General features: G+C 35.4%; 2 protein-coding genes across 2 annotated transcripts in view; one reads left to right on the plus strand and one right to left on the minus strand.

Annotated features, from left to right (window-relative positions):
* The window catches only part of LOC138906832 (pentatricopeptide repeat-containing protein At2g42920, chloroplastic-like), a 1,571-nt gene extending 1,465 nt beyond the window's left edge, over positions 1 to 106 (plus strand). Inside the window, exon 2 of the mRNA XM_070196536.1 lies at positions 58 to 106. Within this exon, the coding sequence (XP_070052637.1) occupies positions 58 to 106 (49 nt within the window). The remainder of the gene's footprint in view (positions 1 to 57) is intronic.
* Positions 107 to 13,157: 13,051 nt separating this feature from the next.
* On the minus strand, positions 13,158 to 14,541 carry LOC104110350 (zinc finger protein CONSTANS-LIKE 4-like). Its single transcript, XM_009619820.4, has 2 exons — positions 13,710 to 14,541; positions 13,158 to 13,604 (listed from the first exon to the last, which is right to left on the minus strand). Exons 1-2 carry the CDS (start codon positions 14,412 to 14,414, stop codon positions 13,284 to 13,286), a joined length of 1,026 nt encoding a protein of 341 aa, XP_009618115.1. The 5' UTR covers positions 14,415 to 14,541; the 3' UTR covers positions 13,158 to 13,283.
* Between the last annotated feature and the right edge of the window lie 6,154 nt (positions 14,542 to 20,695).

The raw sequence follows: 20,695 nt of genomic DNA on the forward strand, positions 1-20,695 counted from the left end.
AATCCCTACATGAATGTGTATGGACGTGGTCAACGATATGTTGATATAAATATGTAGTATTAGCTATGGCCAAAAGAGTTCACATTATGATAAAGACATAAGGTAATAAGACTCTACAAGCATGACATCTTTATCATACGCATTATCCTACTCAGTGGGATACCATCAAAATAAAGTTTTATGAAAGGACTTAATAGCAAGAGATATAATTTCTGAGATATACACTACGGAATCTCATATATATATATATATATATATATATATATATGCGACTTGAGAACATGATGGTAGCATAAAGATAGGATGTGTAATTCTTACATGTAGCAATGCAAAGATGGTATATGTTGTGAAAAGTTATATAATGATATGTGGATTTAGCTTAAGGGAATCACACTTGTTCAGCATATTTAAGCATGAGATGAGAGGCGCAAGGTAGTCGTACTTGCTAGAACTGTATTAGAGCATGGATTGAAGGGTGAAATATTAGAAGAGATTTCAACGGTAGAGTGAACATGAAAGAGTGAAGTGCTAACTATAATGATATCGTAAGGGCAGAAAATAATGGCCCTTAGCAATATATGTTGCATCTAGTAGCGACGTGATACTTGGATACGAAAATGAACAAAGAAAGTTCCTACGAGTATAACCAATATATTATATTGTTAGAATAATGAGCATGTCGGTATAATGATGAAACAAAAGACAATGTGCGATGAAAGATTGAAGCGGTAACCTTTCAATTCATTTCCTTTCAATTTCCGTTATGGCGTACAACCTGCTCTCCAAACAATTTTAATTAACATAAATAATCCGATAGCCCAATTTACAAGAATTTCTACATCAAGAGAGTAAAGCAATAAGGAAGTAAAGTACCACATAATAATCAAAGAATCTCTAATAATTTGAAGTTTCAACTTTACAAGTGTATAGGTATCTAACATACTAAACAAACTCATGCAAATAAAACTACATCAGAGAATGCAACAAATATTACAAAAATAATAGGACAAGGAAAACATGTGACAATCAAGACGTGCAAGTAAAACAATTAAAGGCAAGTAGCAAATAAGCATGGGGTCATGGAAGGGACGAACAATTTAGTATGAGAATAATTAAATGACAAATAACAATTATGGCATAGAACTCAAATAAAACATGTAACAATTAAGGCATGGAACAAGATAATTCATGAAATAACAAAAAAAATATGGAAAACAGATATCTCGATGGCGTATATACACTCGTCACCTCGTATATATGCTGTTTTCTCACATAATCCACACAACACATAGTTCAAAACTTCCTAATTCCCTCAAGTCAATGTTAGATCTAATATTTACCTCACTCCGCAATTAAATCAAAGCTCAACTGGGACCTTTCCTTTAGAATTAGCTTCCAAACTAATCAAATCTAACCAAATATAGTTCAAACAATTCAAAATAAGCTTTAGAAACTACCCACAAGTGAAAAAGATTCAATCTTTAATGATTTTGGAAAAAAATCAATAAAAGTCAACCTCGGGCCCACTTGGTCAAAACCTGAGATTCGGACCAAAAACCAATTACCCATTCATCCTCGAGCTCGTTTATGTGATTAGTTTCGAAATCCGATCTCAAGTTGAGGTCTAAATCTCAATTTCTCAAAATCCTCAATTTCTACCTACATCCTTAATTTCTACCATGAAAAAGCATAGATTAAAGATTAAATGAGTGTTTATGAAAATGGAAGAAAACAAGTTAAAATCTACTAACCTATGAAGTTGGGATGAAAAGCCTCTTCAAAATCGCCTCTAGGCCAAGCTCAAACTTGAAAATGGTGAAAAATGGGGTAAATCACGACTTTGGGAGATTTAAATCACTGGGCGTCTGGCCTTCTTCGCATTTGCGAATGGCCTGACGCGATCGCGAAGCACAGCAGTCCAGTGACCTTCGCGTTTGCGATGGACCTTCCCACCTAGCCTTTGCATTTGCGTTCGCGTAGAACACCACACAGACCCCCTCTCAGACCCATTAACCCATCGCGTTCGCGTGGCTTGGGTCGCGTTCGCGAAGGTAATCCCCTGCTTCTCGTTCACGACCTCATCCTCGCATTCGCATAGAGGGACTCCGCCCCCAGCCCAACTTCCCCTACGCCATTGCGAGAGTAGCTTTGCAAAATTTACAACTTATCGCAAAATCTAATTCCGGAACCGAAATCTGAACCCGTTAGCAACAAAGTCAATCTACGATCAAACTTAGGAATTCTTTAAACTTTCAAATTACTAGTTTTTAACGAATCACGTTTTCTTCAATTTTTCACATAAGAACTTTTCGAAAAAAGACATGGACTGCGTACGCAGTTCGTAAAATACTAAACGGAGCTAGTCGAGGTCTCAGAACGCGAAAAAAAAGGCCAAAACTCAAAATGACCTATCATATACTATTTTTTTATGTGTCATTATGCTAACAAATTTGACACTTCATAAGCAAACAACTAAGAAACACGTGGTGACATCCTTCCCGACTGTCCCACAAGTATACGGATGCACATTTATGAATAATATTGCGTATTAACTTAAAACATGCTTTTAGAGAGAATCCCTCAAAAAGCGTAATTGCCCGTTTGGCCAAGCTTCTAAAATTAACTTATTTTGAAAATTGTTTTTCTCAAAAATACTTTTCAAAAAAGTACTTTTGGTAATAACAAGTCTGTGTTTGACTAATTAACTTGAAAAGCACTTTTGAGCAGTAATTATTGTTTGGCGAAACTTATAAAAACTGCTTCTAAGTGTATTTTCTCAAAAGTGATTCTTAGAAAAGTGCTTTTGGAGAGAAGCTACTTTTTCTGCTTCTCAAAAACTGCTTATGCTTCTCCTCAAAAGTATTTTTTTCCTTAAAGCTTGGCCAAACACCTCAATTTATAAAAAATAAATATTTTGGCCCAATAAAAGCTTGGCCAAACATGCAATAAGTCTTATAACCTGTTTGGCCAAGTTTCTCCAATCCTAGAAGCACTTTTTTTTTCTTCCAAAAAGGTATTTTTTTTTTCAAAATTGGAGTGTTTGTCCAAGTTTTTGAAAGGAAAAAAAATATTTTTGAGGAGAAACAGAAATAGTTTTGGAGAAGCAGAAAAAAGTAGCTTCTCTCTAGAAGCACTTTTTTAAAAAGCACTTTTGAGAAAAATACACTTAGAAGCAATTTTTAAAAATTTGGTCAAACACTAATTTTTGCTCAGAAGTGATTTTCAAACTAATTAATCAAACACAAACTGCTTCTCACCAAAAGTACTTTTGAGAAAAGCACTTTTGAGAAAAAGTATTTCTCAAAATAAGCTGATTTTTGCAGCTTGGCCAAACAGGCTATTAATCAACTTACCTCAAACTTCAAGCTCCAAATAATATTACAATTCTCCAATTGATTAAAATGCTTAAATGTCACCAACAATTTAATAGCTACCATTAGATATCCCCAACTACATCAAAATAAACGCGAAAAATTTCATACATATCCATTTAGGCTTTACAAGTCGGCAACAAGTCTTCATTTATCCCAAATTATTTAATAGGTTCAGCCATTAACCTATTCAATTTCATTCTTATTATTTAATACTCATTTGAAGTTATTAATGATGCTATATTAATTACCCAACATCGTTGATGTTTGGCATATTTTGATATGTGTTGATGTTACTTTACCCATGTTTTAACCACTTCTTGATGTTATTTGATCTTTAAAATTCCCAACATGGTTTAATTATTGGTTTTATGACTAATTAAGTTATGTGTGACGATTTAAGGTGTTTGGAGTGCAAAATATGAAGAAAAGGTGGTCTAGCCAGAGGAAGAAGGGTTGGATGCATCGCATCCAACCTAGAAAAACTACATCTTTCGTGCACCCTTAGCAGTGAAGTCGGCCCATAGCGTCCGCCATAGCATCCGAGACTGAGAAGTGGAGGACGAGGTGGATGCGAAGTATCCACCGTAGCATGCGAAGCTGAGAAGTGGAGGACGAGGTGGATGCGAAGCATCCACCGTAGCATGCGAAGCTGAGAAGTGGAGGACGAGGTGGATGCGACGCATCCACCCTAGCATCAATCCCTGAAGCTGATTTGGATTAGAAATATGAGAACTTTGGCCCACGACTTTGGTACGCAATATATAAGCCAAAAACGCCTCTTTTAGGTCATCTAACATATTTGGAAGGGAAAAAAAAGCCACGACAAAGCTGTGGAGGCCGGAATTCATCAAGTTCCATCTTTCTCCCACCAAACTTAGTAATCTTTATGTTTCTTTGTATGATTTGTTGTTTGGCTACCATGTCTATATGGAGCTAAACTTCACGTTCTAGGGTTGTGGTTCTTTCATGACTATTGTTATTCGGATATTGATTTTGACTTCTTGATTTATCATATTAGTTTATTTATTCAATCTTGCACTTAATTATTTAATTGCTTGATCACCAATTGAATATTATCTACGAATCTAGAATTGAACTCGAAAGTGGGAATTCTATATTGCATATAGGATTGAGTAGGGCAAGTTCTTGAACTCGGGCATCGGGGAACGGATTCGTGGTTAGGATAGACATATACCTAATTGCCTTGCTTGGTTGATTTACAGGAATTATAAATGCGTTCTTGTTGATTCTAACTCCATAGACATATAGGCGTTAGGTTAGCTTGAATAGGCGAGTAAGAACTCGACAGATTCTTATGAGCAATATTAACCCTGTCAACCAATAAGCTAGATAAATTAGTCGGTCAATTCAATTGAAGAATACAATAGGATTATTAGATAGCCCATAACCCTAGATCGTTTTCATTACATTGATATCATAAAAATCTGCTCTTTCTCTGTTCAAAGTTTATTATTTATATTTTTTTATTTAATTAGTTTAGAATAAAATATTTTTAGATTTAATTCTTGTTTAGATAATTGGGATAGTCTAATTTAGTTAATAGTTAATCATAAGTCCTCGTGGGTTCGACATCCGACTTTTAGTCACTTTATTACTTGACGACCGCGTATACTTGCGTGAGTGTGTTTGGTCGCAACAAGTTTTTGGCGCCGTTGCCGGGGACTTAGAAATTTGCTATTTTTCTAGATTAGACATTTTTTTATCTATTCATGTTTTTTTTTATTATTTTATTTTAGTTAGTATTTTTTATTTATTTTAGCATGGCATCTTGGAATAAAAATTGTTCGAATGATGGTTATTCTTATTTTGATGATCCTTGTCCATATTGTGGAGGACCCCACTGGTGGAAAAATTATCAGAATGTTCCCAGGAGCGAGTTGTGCGCACAATCTCAATCCTTTGAGTGGAATATTTGTAATATGTGTGGTGGTCAAGATGGCCATTGGGATGGTTGTCCTAATTTTGTTCATCCTTCTCTGAGCCCTTATTATGATCTTTCTAATGATATTTCTGAGTTTGATAGGGGCAATGAAGTGCAGGATATGGAGCCTGATGCATATATTAGGGATATTCTGAGGCAAGTAGCAGAGCAACAGGATGAACTCAAAAAAGATATGAAAAGAATGAGGGCAGCAATCACAAGAATGAAGGCCAATATGGAAGAATTGAATGAAGAGAGCGAGTACCAGCAAGAGAAAATTTTTGAAAAAGAGGAGATTTTGAGCCAAACTTGGCTGGCAGAACAGGCTGAAAAGTTAGAAATATATGAAGCTCAACATGAGGAACTTACTGATGGGATGAGACACTTTATAGAGGGAAGATCTAAACTGGGACAAGGGATCTATAAATTTGTCACTACTATTCACGACTTGCAAGATAAATTAAATGCAAAGGTTGTTGCGTCTATCGCCCAACAAAATAGTAATGAGTTGTCAGAAGCTGAAAAGGAGCTTATACGCCAAATTGAGGAGCTAAAAGTGGAGAGCCAATCATTCGAGCATATTTCTGTTGATGATGCCCATGTTGAGAAAAGTACACTAGAGCCATGCGAGGTAGCAGATAATGTTATATTTGAAGACTCTAATGTGTGCACATATGAGGATATAAATAGTAATACAATTCTAAAGTTGGGGCGTGTTGGTCCTCATTCTAAACATTTTTTGACATTGTATTTGAATGATGACATGGAAATCGAGTCATCTAAGCCTTTGGAGGAGTCAATGGAAGAGGAACATGATGCCTATATTTTTGAATTTGTCATGCCAAAAAGCAAAAAATACATTCCTCATCTAAAGGCCGAGAAGTGTAGAGTAAAAAATTTATTACTTGGCCTGGTTATCTTTGTAGCCCCACCACTGGAGCATAGCCGCAAACTGGATGCCATGTTAGGGGCTCAATTCATAAGTTCGAGGTGGAGGCAAAAAGTGGTTCACGTCGTGCCGCTACGTTAAATCAGGCGCTTGTTGGGAGGCAACCCAGCGTTACTGCTTTCTTCTATTTTTGTTTACTTTTTATTTTATTTTATTTTTATTATTTTGTAGTATTTATTTTTGTTTTGTAGGATTATGAGCATAGGAAGCAAAGCCATTAGAAGAGTGCAAAAGCGAGCTAGATGGTGAGGACTAAGTGTGGGGTGCCCACACAAAGGACGATGTCTGGGAAAAGTCTGAGTACCTCGTGAGCCGCTATTGCTTCGGCCTTTGGCCTACCAGAGAGTCTCGTTTACCCTCTTATTATTTATAATGTGCATTGAGGACATTGCAAAATTTTAAGTATGGGGTGAGGAGATCGTTTGGATGAGTTTCTGTGCTATTTTAGCTTAGTTGTAGTACTCATTCTTAAGTGTAGTAGCTTTTGTGAAAGAAAAAAGAAAAAAGAAATTAAAAAAAAAAACGAAAAAGTAGAAAAATTGGACTTTTCCCGACGATTGATCTCCTAGACAGTTTTCTTGAGGGATTAAAGTCTAAACAAAAATTCAAAATATGTCTTTTAGCTTTCTTTAGGTAGTAATAATCCCCTGTGGTTTTTCTTTGTGCCTCGGTTCTTTTCCATGGGATGTAGTTTGAACCGGGTAGTTTTTTTCTTTCCGAGTAGATTAGGAATTTAGGGAATAAAAGGAGCAAGAATGATGAACCTAGGCGCCCTTGACTTGTTTGATAGTAACATATTTATACTTTCGCATGTGTAGTATCTTCTGTATGATTTGAATTTATTGATGATGCCTTGTTAAATTGGATAGCATGTTTTGTGGCGCCTATGTCTCGTTTATATGACTTATGTTCACCTTGTGTTTAATACTTAATATCTCGTGGCTCCGTGAATACTTGCATTGCTTAAGAGTCGGAATGTGATCGTCCTTAGTGAGTCATGTGCCATGTGTGGTGAGTTTTTTGTGTTGTCCATGTATTGTACTTGTGTCTAGAACTTGCCCGGTATGTGAGTTGAAGCGAAATTTTAGGTGATGCTCGGTTTGAAAAATGATTTTAGGATTTCTTTGATCTTTTTGAGCTTATTGCTTATCACAAATAAAATCTATCCCTAGTTAACCCTTTTGAGCCTGTAGACCTTTTATTTGGTACCCACATTACAAGCCTATACCCTTTTTATTCTTAATTGACATTGTTTTGATCCTTTTACCTCTTAAAGCACTTTAATTGTTAGATGAGCGCTAAAAGAAGTAAGAAGGGACTAAGTGTGGGGTGACTTTTGAGTGGAACCAATGAAAGAAAGAAGGGTGCACTTATTTTGTAAAATAATACACCACTAGCGAAAATTGAAAGAAAAAAAAAGAGAAAAATCTCTGGAAAAAAAAAGAAAGAAAAATATAAATGAATAAATTGTTATCTTGTTCTTGCTAGTGGGTATGAACTAAAGTAGTGCTTAAAGAAAAAGGGACTGTTTTGGGGGTGATATTGTTTGTGAAATTGAAGTGGGGTTGAAGAAAAAAAATGCTTAAAGTAATTTTGTGATGTATTAAAGTGCTTAGGAGGGTGAGTCACTATTCCTTAAATATATCCTACCCGTCCCTTAGCCCACATTACAACCATGAAAAAGTCCTAATTGATTTTAGATCGAGCGAGCTTACATTAGTAGAGATTTACATTAAGGGCAAGCCTATGGTACTAATTTCATGCATGTGACTTCTTTGTGAGAGTGAGCGATTTTCTTTGATATATGTGAGTCATTAAAATATATTTGATCATGAGATTCGAATGTGTGGATTGAACTCGCTCTCTTGTTCTTGTTGTGAGGGCACATGGTTTCACGAGGGATAGGTAACGTTATTAGACTTCTCTATGATGTTGGGTGTTCAAGCCATGAGTGCATAGTGACATTGAGTCGGTTTTTGAGGTTAGGATTGTTGTGAGCATGTTGTCTTTGTTCGAATATTTTTAAAGAATGGCATAAGTAAAGGGAAGGGTATGTGATGCATAGCCTAGAGCCTAATTGTTGCAAATAACCACGGTCATAGGTGCAGTGTGCTTTGAATGATAAGAGCTTAATTTTGTTTCGTCTACTATAGGATGGTTTGTTCGAGGACGAACAAAGGTTTAAGTGTGGGGTAGTGATGTTTGGCATATTTCGATATGTGTTGATGTTACTTTACCCATGTTTTAACCACTTCTTGATGTTATTTGATCTTTAAAATTCCCAACATGGTTTAATTATTGGTTTTATGACTAATTAAGTTATGTGTGACGATTTAAGGTGTTTGGAGTGCAAAATATGAAGAAAAGGTGGTCTAGCCAGAGGAAGAAGGGTTGGATGCGTCGCATCCAACCTAGAAAAACTACATCTTTCGTGCACCCTTAGCAGTGAAGTCGGCCCATAGCGTCCGCCATAGCATCCGAGACTGAGAAGTGGAGGACGAGGTGGATGCGAAGCATCCACCGTAGCATGCGAAGCTGAGAAGTGGAGGACGAGGTGGATGCGAAGCATCCACCGTAGCATGCGAAGCTGAGAAGTGGAGGACGAGGTGGATGCGACGCATCCACCCTAGCATCAATCCCTGAAGCTGATTTGGATTAGAAATATGAGAACTTTGGCCCACGACTTTGGTACGCAATATATAAGCCAAAAACGCCTCTTTTAGGTCATCTAACATATTTGGAAGGGGAAAAAAGCCACGACAAAGCTGTGGAGGCCGAAATTCATCAAGTTCCATCTTTCTCCCACCAAACTTAGTAATCTTTATGTTTCTTTGTATGATTTGTTGTTTGGCTACCATGTCTATATGGAGCTAAACTTCACGTTCTAGGGTTGTGGTTCTTTCATGACTATTGTTATTCGGATATTGATTTTGACTTCTTGATTTATCATATTAGTTTATTTATTCAATCTTGCACTTAATTATTTAATTGCTTGATCACCAATTGAATATTATCTACGAATCTAGAATTGAACTCGAAAGTGGGAATTCTATATTGCATATAGGATTGAGTAGGGCAAGTTCTTGAACTCGGGCATCGGGGAACGGATTCGTGGTTAGGATAGACATATACCTAATTGCCTTGCTTGGTTGATTTACAGGAATTATAAATGCGTTCTTGTTGATTCTAACTCCATAGACATATAGGCGTTAGGTTAGCTTGAATAGGCGAGTAAGAACTCGACAGATTCTTATGAGCAATATTAACCCTGTCAACCAATAAGCTAGATAAATTAGTCGGTCAATTCAATTGAAGAATACAATAGGATTATTAGATAGCCCATAACCCTAGATCGTTTTCATTACATTGATATCATAAAAATCTGCTCTTTCTCTGTTCAAAGTTTATTATTTATATTTTTTTATTTAATTAGTTTAGAATAAAATATTTTTAGATTTAATTCTTGTTTAGATAATTGGGATAGTCTAATTTAGTTAATAGTTAATCATAAGTCCTCGTGGGTTCGACATCCGACTTTTAGTCACTTTATTACTTGACGACCGCGTATACTTGCGTGAGTGTGTTTGGTCGCAACAATCATCGACTTCTCCAACAAAACCCTAGGTTCAAGAACATTTAATTCAAGAACTAGTATTATTTCTTAGCCAAATAGTGATTTCCCCTTCAATTTGTTCATCAATTAAGTTATCAAGTCTATTGGAATCGTCAGAAACTAAAAATAATTCCATGGTCGAAGAGTTTCTCCTCTTCTCTAGGATTTAATTCCCAAACTCCCAAGTCAACTCTTTTTCTTTCTAAACCCAACATTTCAGCACTTATTAATAAAAAAGCTGATGAGTGCGTAGCAACACAAGGGTGGAAGGGGGTTAGTATTTTTAGCTATGCAGGCTGCTATGCTGCTTCGGCACCCTTTTGTAAAGTGCTCATAACGTTTCGCAGGAATATTCAAATGATGAATAGCTTAAAGCATTAGAAATTATACACACAGAGCTTTCATATGATAGGCCATTCACCACATAACTCTTCATATCTTGAAAGTTTTGAAATCAGGTATTGTGCAAACTCATTTGAAACTTTAGCCATCATATTGTTCCCAACTTGACTTAGTTTTAGGGATCTTCTTAGTTTATAAACCGTTTCTAATACATCTCGTACACATATTACCATGTTCAACTAATATCATTTATATCATTAGCCCTTATTCATACACCACAACAACAACAACTCAGTATAATCCTACTAGTGAGGTCTGGGGAGGGTAGTTTGTACGCATACCTTACCTCTACCCTAGGATAAAGAGCCTGTTTCTGATAGACCCTCGACTCGCTCCCTCCAAAAAACCCCTCATTCATACACAAATGAATATAATAGTACATGTTGTTCTTCTTAACGGTTTTTAAATACTTAGAAATTTCTCGGGTGTTACAAAAACAAAGATAAATTTTAATATCTGGGAATCCACTTCCACCATATAATGAACATAAGCCAGATTAAAGTATTAATCTTATTCAATTTTTTATTCATAGTGGGATCCCCTGTCCCAGTTCATACTTAAAATAAGGAACTTAGAAACAGAAAATTCTGTGCATATAGAATTATAAAAAATAGTGCCTTTTTTGCTTCATTTCTTGTTTTATTTAATTAAGGGGGTTGGTTATTTTGAGGACCGATCATCATATGCCAACTTGGCTGGTTTAGGATATGAGAAAATCTACTCCACCAGTAAACTTTCAGATTTTGATACGATGTGGTCCTCACAAATCTAATACTATACAATATACAAATAATACAATATACAACACCAAAATTTCATTTTCTTATTCTTCTTTTTTTGGTGATTTATTGATTATTGAAAGGGACTAACGCGCAAGGGTAAACCTTGTGTTTACGCCATTATTTGGACGTTGACTAGAATAGCCTTTCTTAATTTTCTGTCCACAAAAAAGTGTAGACTGAAGATAATAATAAAATAGTCTTCTCGATCATAATTATTTTCTCCAAGTAAAAGGGCAGAAACGTCGTGAAAAGTCCATTGATTTTATCCGTCAATACTGCACAACGTCGTGAAGAGTCCATTAATGACCCATTTACCCCCTCCCCCCCCCCCCCCCCTCCTCCCAAAAAAAAAAAGGAAACAGATCTGCTATGCGTGAGATCTGTGAAAGAATTAATTGAATCATATCTTAATTGAATCATATCGAGTCATAGTTTCGTATTTATTTGTTTAATATAAATATTTGATGTGAATAAGTTGAGTCTATATCAGAGTCTTAGTTACTTATTTGGTGGTAAGACACAATAACTTACAAAAAAATATAAGAGGTGCAAGTTCGTAAAAAGGTCGAATCATATTGGGTCTACAATAGACAATTTATTTGATATTTTTGCGTCAAAGACTATTCTACAGTGATCTTAAAACCCATATTAAGATACATTAATTATTTGCCATTAACAAGTTACTAGAATTCTTCTAGGCTGAATACATCTCCACCCCTTAAACTTGTCATTTTTTTTCATTTGAACACTTGAACTAAAAGGTATTCTTATTGGACACTTCAACTTAAATTATATTGTGTAATTAAACACATATTGCTGATATGACATAGCATGTGTAATACACAACCCTAAGTTTTTTTTAATATATTTTTTTTCTTTTGTCTCCTTCAACCTTAATTTGCCACCACCATCTCCATCACCTCCAAAAAAATTATTTTTTCCTTAAATTGTTTTAGCTTTTCTTCTTCTTTTTTTTTGTTCCACGGTTACTTCTCCTCTTCATCATATAAAATTTGTCTCACTCCCTTTTATCAAAATTGCATTAGATAAAGCTAATTAACTTCATACATGAAAACGAAAAAACTTAGGCACCTTACAAATTGTTCTGTCCTTCTAATTAACTCAAAAACCATCCATTACTGCCTGTACATCTTGTTTTTAAATTTGTGACGCTGCCGTTACGCCCACCGTCATTGCCGACACCATCTCCTCACTTCTCCCTAAAAACACCAGCATCTGCCTTCTTCTTTCTTCCTCATATATATAAAACCCGTTTCTTTCATATAACCTACTTCTATAGCCATTGACACACCTATTCATGAATCCTTTGAAGCTTTTATTGGGTATGGCATGAGTAAAAGTTGAACAAGTTTGATCCCATGAATCAACAAGATTCATATATCTCATTTTACCGAAATTTTATGGCATAAAGTTTTTAGAAATTAAGCTTAAAATAACAATGTAAAATATATAAAAGAATCTGAAATAGAGTATATTGGAGTGATGAAGTTGGACTGCAACGGGGTAGTTGTTTAATCAAAAAATGGAGTGGTTTGTTTATTTGTCATTTTCTCATTTGTAACACAGCCATGTCGGCAGCATCTGAACCTCACGCATGAAGTATTTTGGGTTGCTGCAAAAACTGTGTTTAATTGACACAATATGATTTAAGTTCAAGTACCCAACAGGTACATCTTTTAGTTCAAGCGTCTAAATGAAAATAATGGGCAAGTTTAAGGGGCTACATATGTATTCAGCCATTCTTCTTAGGGCCAGCTTCTTGTTAACTGTACACCAAATTTGAGCTCCAGCTTCTTGATAAATGACTAATTTGATAAACGTATTTGTTGAAAATTTGAGTGCTAACTCATCAGTAAAACTATTACAGTATCTTTTTTCGTTCCTTTTTTTTTTTTTTTGTTGGAGAAATTATTATTCTCCTAAAACAATTGGTAGATACATTCTACAGACAAATAAAAATCAAAGTTCAAACCAGGTAAAAGGTGTTGCTTAATCCTTATTCCTTACTGAAATTAGAGCTAATCTCTCAAAAACTGCAAATACGAAAGGGAAACTACCAAATAAAGCACAAAAATGGAACAAAATAAGAATAATATTTACATAATCATGATCCTCCTTAATTAATAACAACAACATGAAAAGAAGAGCAACTCTTTTTTCATTTTTTGAGTCGACAAATTCCACATAAATATTACTACTCCTAAAAAGATGGAACAACGCCATAAGACGCATCGGCGGCGAGAAGGGAGTCTACTTCAATCTCAGTACGCTTAGCGAATCTGCCTTTGATTCTGGGTCGGGTCTCTGCGTAAGCCTTTCTAGAAGCATACCGAATAGTCTTCTCGAACTTTCTGTTCTTCCTCTTCTCTCTGTACCTCAATACCCTTGCTTCTCTATCTAAACCAGAGACTGGGTTCGGTACGCCGGCGTCGGCCGATGAGTTCATCACTAAGGTGTTTGATACATCCGCCATTGCACTGTGCTCCGGCACAACTCCCACGTCCATAGATGATGAAGAAACCTGCATTATTTACCCATCCATATTATGAGATCATATACTTAACACAGATAAAGTTGTCTCGAAAGAATTACAATCAGAAGAAAATGAAGAGAGAAGAGGACATACACTTTGGCTAATGGACTGAGAGTTGAAGTTGTACAAGTATGGTTTAGATCCAATGAAGTCCATTTCGTACGTTGGAAATCCATCAACAACTGGACCTTGCAAATGGTTATTCTCATTCTTTTTCTGCACTGGCACCACTCCGTCCGAGCTGTACTGCTGATGCAGCTGAAGAATATTGTGTGGTTTTTGATCACACGACATAATATCCATATCCAAATACGAATCCATATCATTAAACAAATAATCAGCAGATTTATACTGATTATCAGTCCCTTCTTTCGGCGTCGGAAGTATCCACGACGCCGCCTCCGCCTCTTCCTCCGGTTGAGGATTATTCTCATGACTATCAAAGTACTTCTCTTCATCATTAACGCCGTGAGATTTTGCGACGGCGGAGTCGTAGAAGGGAACAACCGGGAAACGCTCGTGACGACGCGCTAATGGATTCGCAGAGTGGATATCGCGGTCGCACGTGACGCAGAGAGCGGCGGCGTCCGCCTTGCACGTGACGCTCGCCGGCGCCTGCTCGCACACCTCGCAAACCCAGACCCGCGCGTGACGCGACGCTAGCTTGTTCGCCGCGTGGATTTTGCAGTCGCATGCTAAGCATAAAAAAGCTGAATCTGCCCGGCAGAACACCGTCGCCGACGTCGTTTTGCACGAGTCACAAAGCTTCACCGTCAAACTCCAATTCTCCGAACCCATTATTACTTCTCTTGCTCTTTTTTTTCTGTAGTCAGAAACTTTTTTTTCGAAATTATTTTTTGCTTACTAAAACTGACTAATTACAACTGAGTAACTGTCGTAACTCTCCTATTCGCTTTATTTATTCAAACGAGAAGTGATCTGAAGGAGGGGGGATATCTAGAAAGCGACGAATCAGATAGCGACACGTGGTATGGTCTTAGCCAAATAAAATTAGAACTTAATTACTGTTGAAAAATACAAAGTTGTCGTTTGTGAAAGTATGAGTTGTCGTTTGGAGTAAAAGGTGTGGTCCACAAGGGGAAGAGCCGTGTTCGGATTGACGGTAGGTGGATAGTGGGATTTAAGGACATGTTTGGCTTTTTGTTAGTCTGTATCAAAAGGAGGAGAATGTGGGACCCATTTATCGTGACAGAGGTCCCACCTCTAAAAATGGGTTCGTGACTAATTTGTACACTCTGGCTAAGGATAAGGAGTATAGGGAAGTTGGCTTTTGAAGCTTTTGAAGAGTCACTCATAAATTTAGGAATATTTAGCTCCCATTTGGATCATATGTTTTTTTTATATTAAAAAGTGATCAATTGTTAAGATAAATTTTTCAAGTTTTATTCAGACTAATTTTTCAAGATTTTTACTCGAGTAAAATTCATATTCAAACATAATTTTAACTTTCAAAAGTCATTTTTCATCTTATTTCGAAAATCTTTTTGTCAAGTTACAATCAAATATATATTCCAATACTAGCTTAATAAGTATACTTTCTAACTATCTCTTCACACAAGAGTGATTTGCTCTAGTGGTAAGCACTCTCCACTTCCAACCAAGAGGTTGTGAGTTCGAGTCAGATGGGGAGTTTTTAGAGGGAGGGAGCCGAGGGTCTATCGGAAACAGGCTTTCTACCCCACGGTAGTGGTACTGTCTGACACACTACCTTCTCCAGACCCCACTAGTAAAATTATATTAGTTTGTTGTTGTAATCTCTTTATCGAACCTTGAATACGAAGTTACATTTGTTATGAACGTTATATTACCTTAATAATGTAAAGTTTTCGGCATAAATTCGACTTTAGTCAGATTCTAATCACCGAGCAAAACCAAAAAACAATACTAGTACTTTCTAAGTAGGAAGAAATTCAAATGAATGGTTATTATCGTCGTTGACTTGATTAGATTCTAATAACTTTAAACAAAATCTATTACAAGAATGACATGCTTGTGATCCAAATCTTATGCCAACGTAAGGCTATGATAAATGACTCAGGATTTATCCACTTTCTTTTGCTGAACAATCAAAATTCTCAAAGAAACCAACATTCATTCATTCGTAGGGAAAATTATTTAACAAATTTTATGTATATTTTCACTCATTCAAGAGTAAAAACTCTCACAACAAAATTTCTAACCAGCAACCAATTGCTAGATTGGAAAGGAATAAAAAGAGCATAATTTTTGTCCCTTAGGTTTCTTTTCATTATTATTCATTTATACCTTGAAGGCATAATAAATATATGAAAAAAGAGCATAATTTATTGAAGGCTAATAAAATTAATTTTAATTTTAAAATTTTAAGATTAAGGCAACACTTGTTCAATGTTTTAAAACGTATTAACAAATAATTATTAAGTAGGTCACAGTGAACGGCGTAAAAACTTGTTCGCAACAGGTGTTTACCCCAAACCAACAAAATGTGAGACATATATCTTGCTTAAATACTTTTAAACACTTAACTATGATCAAGTAATATACATTTTCACTTTGATTTGTTAATTCTTAAAGTTAATTATCTAGTTAGGTGTAAACACATGAAGTGTACTTTTTAAGTATGATTATTTAGTAATCGACTTCTAATATATATTGTAGTAAATACAAGAATTTTATTAAATATTTGACGCAACTGTTTTATAAAATACTTCTAGTATCTAATTTGTAAAATTAAGTTCAAATTTTACCTTTTGTTTATAGCAAACATGTTTTTCAAAAATATTTTAAGTTTTATCAAACACATTGTATAAGGAATCTTCAACAAAATCCGAAATAGACCAGCTTCGTGTTTCCCCGCCGTGTCCGGGACCCTTAAAACCCATGCCACTGCAGAGTGTTTATTGGTTTGCGACTATATTTAGTGGGCGTTTAGACATAACAATTGTAAAATTCGGAAAAAAGTGAAAAAAGTGAAAAAACAAAAATAAAAATCAAGTAAAAATGGTACTATTTGAAATTAAAGTTGTATTTGGATATCAATAAAATTTTGGGTTGTTTTTAAATTTTTGTAATCTGAAGTGAAAATTTTAAAAAACAGCTTTTTAGAGTTTCAAATTTTTAAAAAATTTCAGAATTCATCTTCAAATGAAAAGTTAAAAATTTTATGGCCAAAAATTGATTTCGAAAAAAATAATCAAACATGCCCTTAATTTGTTTTATTTTTCACTTGATATTCTATATTTGTAATAAGAATCTAATTAATTTGTATGTGTGCCATGTGATCTATTAAAGCAGAAACTATTCCTTATTAAAAAAAAATCTTCATTTCTAAGATTGAATAAAAAGGATAGAGGGTCTTATCAATACTATTGTAACTATTTTAAATAACAACTTCATTTTCCAATCAACAAATACTTCACGTGGGACGGTGAGAGCAACGACAAAATTGTCACATTGCCCATTGATATACCTTTCATATCCACGAAAGATGTCAGCAATAGTTTTTGATTAAAGTTGGGTGATATCATTATAAAGTCATATTTGTATAGAATAACTTTAATCGTGATGAGAAGGTTATGTACTCTATCTCTAAATGAATGTTAATACGGAGGAAGATATAATATACTACTACGATGTAACTTACACGTGATTTAATGTTTAAACTCACTCATTGTTTCTTACGTAATATTCTTAGAGGTCATTTCGTATATGAGATAAGAATAGTAATTCCATATAAAGTTTGGAATTAACTTTAGCATGTTTTTATTTTGGGGATGTTAGCTAATTTTGGAATAAGTTTTACGTTAAAATAATAGAATTAGTTATCTCATATAGAATGTGGGACAATTAATCTCATGACCATTGTACCAAACGGCCTCTTAATTCTTATCTTTGCCACATATCAATCGGTTGTCATTTACTTTCATTATCTCGGTCGTCTTTACTTTGTTGTATAGTCATGATTTATGTTCTATTTTAGAAGCCGAATATATATAGAGTGATTAAATCACAACTACTATATTTAAAAGTAGCTAGTAAACAGTAAGTGAGACAATAATAAAAAGAACACCAGAAATTAACGAGGTTCGGCAAAATTTGATTTTTGCCTAGTTCTCCGACACAATCAACTCAAACTTTATTTCACTCCAAAAATACAAGTGAAATACTACAAAAGAGAAAGAAGATTCAAATGTCTTAGGAGATAAGAAGACAAGTGAGAGATGTTTACAAATGAACAAAACACTTGCTATTTATAGAAGAAAAATGACCTTAATAATGTCATGCATGACATCACATTATGTGTGATCATACAATGTAAATGCATATACCAATTTCTTCCTAAAAGGAGGTTTTAAATGCTCACACTAGTTCACAGTAATCTTGTCAAATTCAACAAATCTCCACCTTGGCAAGATTTCACTTTTTAAATTTTCTCTCAATGATAAATTTTGATTGTGTCTTCAACTTCAATCTTCAAAGTTCAACAATGTTGATCAAGTTCAAACAATGTTGAAACTTGATCGTAGTCACTACTTTTGTTAGTATATCGGCAGGGTTGTCTATAGTCCAAATTTTCTGCATCATGACTCCATCTTTTTCTATAATATCTCGTATAAAGTAATATCGAACATCAATGTGTTTCGTCCTTGCATGATAAACTTGGTTCTTTGCTAATTGGATAGCACTCTGACTATCACAAAATAATGTGATGCTTTCTTGACCAATACCAAACTCTCTAAGAAACCCTTGAAGCCAAATTGCCTCATTTACAGCCTCTGTAATTGCCATGTACTCTACCTCAGTAATAGACAAAGCAGCCGTTGACTGCAAAGTAGACTTCTAACTAACTGGTGTATTTGCAAAAGTGAAAACATAACCAGTAGTTGATCTACGCTTGTCTAAATCACCCGCATAATCCGAATCACAATATCCAACAAGATACTAACTATCTTCTTGCTCAAAAATCAATCCAACATCTACAGTATTATAAATATACCATAGAATCCATTTCACAGCTTGCCAATGCTCCTTTCCTGGATCATGCATATACTTGTTTACAACTCCGATAGCATGTGAAATATCAGGTCTTGTGCAAACCATTGCATACATCAGGCCACCAATGACATTCGCATATGGCACTCTTGACATATACTCTCGTTCAGCTTCATTCTTCGATGACATAGCAGCACTAAGCTTAAAGTGAGGAGCAAGAGAAGAGCTAACCGACTTCGTATTCTCATTCATGCCAAATCGATCGATTACTCTCTTCAAGTATTCTCTCTGGGATAGATAGAGTTTCTTTGAATGTCTATCTTTTTTATCTACATGCCAAGAATTTTCTTCGCCTCACCCAAATCCTTCATCTCAAACTCCTTTCTCAATTGAATTTTCAACTTCTCAATTTCCTCATGACTTTTGGAAGCTATCAACATATCATCAACATATAGGAGAACATATATGAAGGATCCGTCTTCAAGCTTGCGCAAATACACACAATGAACGTATTTGCTTCTTTTGTACTTCTGCCGCAATATAAACTTGTCAAATCGTTTGTACCATTGCCTAAAAAATTATTTCAATCCGTACAATGATTTTTCAAGTTTGCACACCATATTTTCCTTTCCAGCAACTTTGAATCCTTCTGGCTGAGTCACATAGATTTTCTCTTCCAGGTCTCTATGGAAAAATGCAGTTTTTACATCTAACTGAACTAGTTCCAAATTCAACTGTGCTACTAAAGCCAACAAAACTCTAATGGATGAGTGTTTCACGACTGGAGAAAACACCTCAATGTAATCAATTCCCTCCTTTTGAGCGTACCCTTTGGCCACCAATCTTGCTTTGTAGCGAACATCTTCTTAGTTAAAAAATCCTTCTTTCTTTGCAAATACCCATTTGCATCCAATTGCTTTCTTGCCCTTCGGGAGATTGGCCAATTTCTATATGCGATTCTGATGAAGGGGCTGCATTTCTTCATTCATGAAAATCCTCCACTTATCTTCTTCTGAACTTTGGACTGTGTCTTTATAAGTGGTAGGAACACCATCAGCGACAATTGAGGCCGCACAAGCCACCGTCTCTACGAGACGAACATGTTTCATTATTGTTATTTTTGGCTTGCTGATTGCTATTGATTCAAGTTGTTGTTGGGGTTCCTGAGTTGGAATCTCCCCTTCCACTGACACTTCTTCCACGAAAAATCTTGTATTATTTCCTCGTTTTCTCCCTATGTTGGAAAAATTAATTTTCCCTCAAACTCCACCTGCTTTGAAGCACCATCAGTTTGTTTGACATCTTCAACTGCCACCTTATCTATTATGGTAGATTCATCAAAGGTAACATCTCCGCTGAATATAATTTTTTTTTGTCTCTGGACACTATAAGTGGTATCCTTTGATTTCAGAAGTAATTCCCAAAAATATAGCTTTCTTTACTCTCGGATCCAATTTTGACTCTTTCATATGATAGTATGCAACTGAGCCAAATACATGCAAAAAATTATAATCTTCAACAGGTTTTTCATACCATTTTCAAATGGTGTCTTGCTACCAATAGCGGTAGATGGTAGACGATTAATGAGGTGGCATGCATATGTTATTGCCTCAGCCCAAAATTCTTTGCCCAAGACAACATTGGACAACATACATCGAACCTTCTCCAGCAAAGTCCGGTTCATACGTTCTGCCACTTTATTCTGTTGTGGTGTATTTCTAACGGTGAAATATCTCAAAATGCCATCATATTCATAAATCTTATTGTAAAGATCATTTTTGTATTCTCCACCGTTATCTGTGCGAAGACACTTTATCTTTCTACCTGTTTGAGTCTCGATTATCGCCTTCAATTTGAGAAAAATTCCGAGTACCTCATCTTTAGTTTTCATAGTATACACCCACACTCTCCGGGAAAAGTCATCAATAAAGGTTACAAAATAGTATTTCCCATCCAATGAAGGTATTTTGGAAGCACCCCAAACATTAGAGTGAACATATTCCAAAATACCTTTAGTATTATGGATAGCTGTTCCAAATTTAACCCTTGTCTATTTTTCCTTGACACAATGCTCACAAAACTCCAAT

This window comes from Nicotiana tomentosiformis, chromosome 2 (assembly GCF_000390325.3).
Source record: "Nicotiana tomentosiformis chromosome 2, ASM39032v3, whole genome shotgun sequence".
In the NCBI taxonomy this organism is placed as follows: Eukaryota; Viridiplantae; Streptophyta; class Magnoliopsida; order Solanales; family Solanaceae; genus Nicotiana; species Nicotiana tomentosiformis.

What these genes read in the sequence shown, in the direction of transcription:
- LOC104110350 (XM_009619820.4), bottom strand. Translation starts at nt 14,414, where the DNA reads ATGGGTTCGGAGAATTGGAGTTTGACGGTGAAGCTTTGTGACTCGTGC. An exon ending in CTCAGTCCATTAGCCAAAGT is followed by an intron (nt 13,605 to 13,709) that starts GTATGTCCTCTT and finishes TAAATAATGCAG; the next exon opens with GTTTCTTCATCATCTATGGA.